Raw genomic sequence first — 4,394 nt, 5'->3', positions numbered from 1 at the left:
TCATCTTGGTGTTTTCTCTCTCGTGTGAGTTCCACACGTTCACTCTACGGTGTTGTTTACCTTCTGTGATGCACGAGCTGATGACGAGTTAACTTTTTTCCCCCTCAACTTTGTGTGGAAGTGTGCCTTGGCAGTCTCAGCTTTTGATAAATATGCGGCCTTTTAAAAATCTGCGCCATTTTGCTGATTATGCGGTAAATTCTGCGATAGCAGACTCGCGTTTTTCTGGAGGGTCTAAAACCTTGAATAAACGTTTTTTTTTTTTTCACAAGCTTAGAGCAACTGCTTAAGTGACAACTGGGATTTCTTTCTTCGACTCCTACCTTTATGAATGAATGTGTTTATTCTAAAATTGGAAGCCTTCAGGGATGTAACTCATAAAACAGAAGAGCAAGTAGATTAGGACATACTACAAAATAGCCGCAATCTTAATAATGTTTTCTGCAAAATATAGGATAAGATAACAGTTGGATATTTCAGCAGTGAATTATTTCTGTCTGCAGATTATCGCACTGCCAGTGTGATCATAGCTCTGACAGATGGAGAGCTGCACGGGGATCTTTTCTACTACGCTGAGAGAGAGGTGAGATTAAGAGAGGCTGAATGGTTCACACAAATGACAACCAGGTGAGGCTGCACGTGTGATGGACCAGATCAAACACTGACACCCTATACATCACCGCTTTGATCCTCTTACTTCAGTCTTGGAAAAGTGAGGTCAGGGCGTCAGATTTATACATCCGAGCCCAGTCGTTCTCCTCACATCTGCACTGGGATCTAAAGATGTATTTCCTCCCCGGACCATTCAGGCTCTGAGGTGTGTGAGAGTCTGAGGCTTTAATCAGCTTTGAGAGCCCTCACACACATGTTGACGGCAGACATATAGTGGGGTGACGTTTCCAGAAGCTGGAAATGTCCACTTTACGGCCGTGGGAGTTCTTACTGAAGCCAGTGTCAGCACCATTAGTCACAGGCATTACAACTTGTAAACCTATGATATGGCTTGTGTTTTCCGTTTAGCCTTCAGGCATCCGTGTGACATTGGTGTTTTATATATATATGACGTCTCAAAAGTATTATTCACGAATTCACGAATGGTGATGCACAATTTCACTTGCATTTTCCGATTGTTTTGGATGATGTTAAGCAAAAGTGTAATTAAAACCAGGTGCTGAGCTTTTTCCTGTTTTCGCTGTGAATCTGTGTAAAACTTAACAGGCGAACCGTTCTCGAAGCCTGGGTGCCTCGGTTTACTGCGTGGGGGTGAAGGACTTCAATGAGACACAGGTGTGCTTTTTTTATATTGTTTGAGTCTGTACCTTCATTTATCATGATGTCAAAGCGGTAAGGGAGTTGAATGGTTGGACAAGTGGGAATTTAAAGCTTTGTAAATCAAACCTTTTGAAAAGAATGTACCTTAGAAATGAATAAAACAGTGTTTTAGTGGTGATAAAGTGCCCTTCATTACTTAAAGGCCTATTTTCCCCCATTTTAAAAACAAATAGGCCACTTATATCAGTCATTACACTTTATAGAACCATGAGACACTGGCAAATGAGCCTTCAAAACTCAAACTCTCTTCCCAGTGAATGGAAGTCAATGTTTCCAAAAAGGACATCAGCTGCACATCAAATGCTTTAATCCACTTTATACAGCATCCTTGTTTTTGGTAGAGTAATGATTACAGTGTGAACCTTTTCTTTCCTCCATTATGTAGCTTGTCTTGTTACTCTAGGAAATGAGGTAATATCATATGAGCCACTCCTGTAATCAATTATGCTGTAAGCTTAACTAAATCTGTGTGTTGGATAAATAAGGGTGCCGTTGTCTCATGTGATTGTGATAACTTGTTTCCTCTCCAGCTGGCAAATATTGCTGACAGCAAGGATCATGTCTTCCCCGTAAATGATGGATTTGAAGCCTTGCAAGGGGTGATTGACTCGGTGAGCACTTAGTTATTTTTCTCTAAAATGTTCAAACAGCGCTTGTTGTTGTTGTGTTGACAATAATACCTATAATACCATTGAGGAGTGCTACAAAAGTAATGTCTCGTAGAGGACCACAATAAATCATCTTGCTTTAATGTACTGTAAACAGAAAATAAGACAAAATCGATTGAAATCACGATAAATGATTTCATCCATGGAGCCCGGCCAGGGACAGACTTCCAGGAAAACCTGCTGCGACTGTGACTATCCTGCTTTTGATCAACGCAGCACACGTCTATCCAAATATGATCATAGCTAATCTGTATCTCTTAAGACGCCAAAAACCTGCTTGTTGTTAGGGTCTGTTTTCACTGTTTGTTGAGCAGGGTCAAAGGCTGACTGTCATCTGGATCAGATTTCTCATGTATGTGAGTCGAGCAGTGGGTCATAAACCAGACTTCTTAGTACTCTCTAGGTTACAGTTGGCATGCTCCTGGAGAGCAGTGAGTACACATCAATCTGCAAAAGACAAATGAGAATAGACGGAAACTTCAAGACCAGAGACCCCAGTGTCAAAAGGTTAATTAATAGGCAGATAAAAGTCAGAGGTGTGGCTGAAACCAGTCACTCAGCGACACAAATACCCTCCATAACAGTATACCAGTATATTATAGTCAAATTGAACTGAAGATGTGAGTAAGGACTATATATTTAAAAGTCTTCTTGTCCGTCTGTTATTTGACTGCTGGATGCTGAAATGTGTTGTTCCTGAAGAGTTTAGTACCACCTTGCATAATAGTTAACCATTTTTCCTGCTTTCTTACATTTATACTGTGCTTTTAGGCATGATGGAGTACTTATTAGCTATGAAGAGGCACTGAAATATGAAGATGGCATCTTGCACTTTAATTAAAATTCCAGTGTAGAAGATTAAAAAACAAACACACTAAATAACAATACCAGAATATTATCCTCAAATTGCAATGAATTCACGAGTAAGGGCTATATTTTTCTTGTCCATCTGAGAATAGCTGGCTACTTACTCAAATGTGTTTTTCCTCTCCTCAGATCCTGAAGAAGTCGTGTATTGAGATCCTGGCTGCAGAGCCCTCTAGTATCTGTGCAGGAGGTAAGACAAAAAGAACATCCTCATTAGGCGACTTAATACATAAATCAAGACAGTTGCACATCATAGTTGACCTTGTATGTTAAATGTTAAAATCTTATGTATCTATGGTAATCTTTCCATTTGCTACAATTTGTGCACATTTGAAACAGGTGATGCAAAACACATAACAAGGAATCATTTTGTGATTTATATGTTGTTATATGAGCAATATATAAAAACATATTAGCTTTCATGTTCAGGCCAATACATGTACAGTATGTAATCCTAAATACAGTAACTTTACTTAAGTTTGGGGTCAAAAGGATCTAGTGATGAAATTCATGTCAGATATCTTGCAAATAAACTCTACTCTCACACAATTCATGAGACATAGTTCTGCAGAGCATACATAACTGTAATATAATGATAATGGCATTATTCAAAAAATATGCTGCAGCTTTAGTAAACACGATTAGACATGAATAGATCTGACAATAATAGGTCCCCAGTTTTCAGTTCAAGAAGTCAATTGATTAAATCACAATATAATGTTACTGTCAGAGGGTCTTATTACGACATGTGTTGAGCATAATACTGACATGTGTTTGTTTCGCTCTGCCAAAACGACCAGGTCTTGTTGAGAGTGTCACATAATGTTCTTACATGATGACATGTTTTCGTGTTAATTTAAACCAGATATGAAGCCTATCTGTAGATGTTTGTGTTCCTCCTGTATTTCCTTAGAGTCTTTCCAAGTAGTGGTGAGAGGAAATGGGTTTCTTCACGCCAGCAACGTCGATAAGGTCCGGTGCAGCTTCCGCATCAACGACACCCTTACTAAGAGTGAGTTAGTGAACCATTTCTGAAAAAATATTCCTATTTCATGCACTTTCAATGTCCTTCTTTTATATTTGTTAGCTGTAATGTTCATAGTGTACAGATAGTCTTCAAATATATATCTTTCACTATCAATATGAATATATGTTACTCTTTAGTTATGTTTTTTTTTCTATTTTGAGATGTTTCTCTTTTCTATTTATGTCTGTTTATTTAATACTCTTGTTTAGATGCTGCTTTGCCAAATTGGGATCAAAAGAGTTTATCTTATCTTATCTTAAAACTCAATACACATCTACTCTAAGCTAACCACATCAAAAAAGCTGAGCACATGAGTGTGTATCTACATAACATAACCGTTCTTCCCGAAAGTCAAACACCAAGTCAGCCGCACAGCTGGAATCATCTGGGATCAAACAAACAGGCCTACTGGTGTTACTGGTTGCATGTTTATGTTATGAACAGCACGCGTTTAATTTTACTGCCGGAAACATGAGATAAAGGAGAATAAGTACCACACA

General features: G+C 38.6%; 1 protein-coding gene across 1 annotated transcript in view; it reads left to right on the top strand.

Moving 5' to 3' along the window:
• Positions 1-3,932, top strand: part of LOC104943903 (anthrax toxin receptor 1-like) — a gene marked incomplete at its 3' end in the record, with an annotated part of 9,231 nt that extends 5,299 nt beyond the window's left edge. Inside the window, 6 exon segments of the mRNA XM_010769371.1 lie at positions 504-583; positions 1,219-1,287; positions 1,863-1,943; positions 2,997-3,057; positions 3,781-3,887; positions 3,890-3,932. Coding sequence (XP_010767673.1) covers positions 504-583; positions 1,219-1,287; positions 1,863-1,943; positions 2,997-3,057; positions 3,781-3,887; positions 3,890-3,932 — 441 coding nt within the window.
• Between the last annotated feature and the right edge of the window lie 462 nt (positions 3,933-4,394).

Source organism: Notothenia coriiceps, unplaced genomic scaffold (genome assembly GCF_000735185.1).
Source record: "Notothenia coriiceps isolate Sejong01 unplaced genomic scaffold, NC01 NC01_scaffold00007135, whole genome shotgun sequence".
NCBI lineage: Eukaryota > Metazoa > Chordata > Actinopteri > Perciformes > Nototheniidae > Notothenia > Notothenia coriiceps.
Note: the sequence above shows the minus strand (reverse complement) of the source record. Positions and strands in the feature narration are given on the sequence as shown.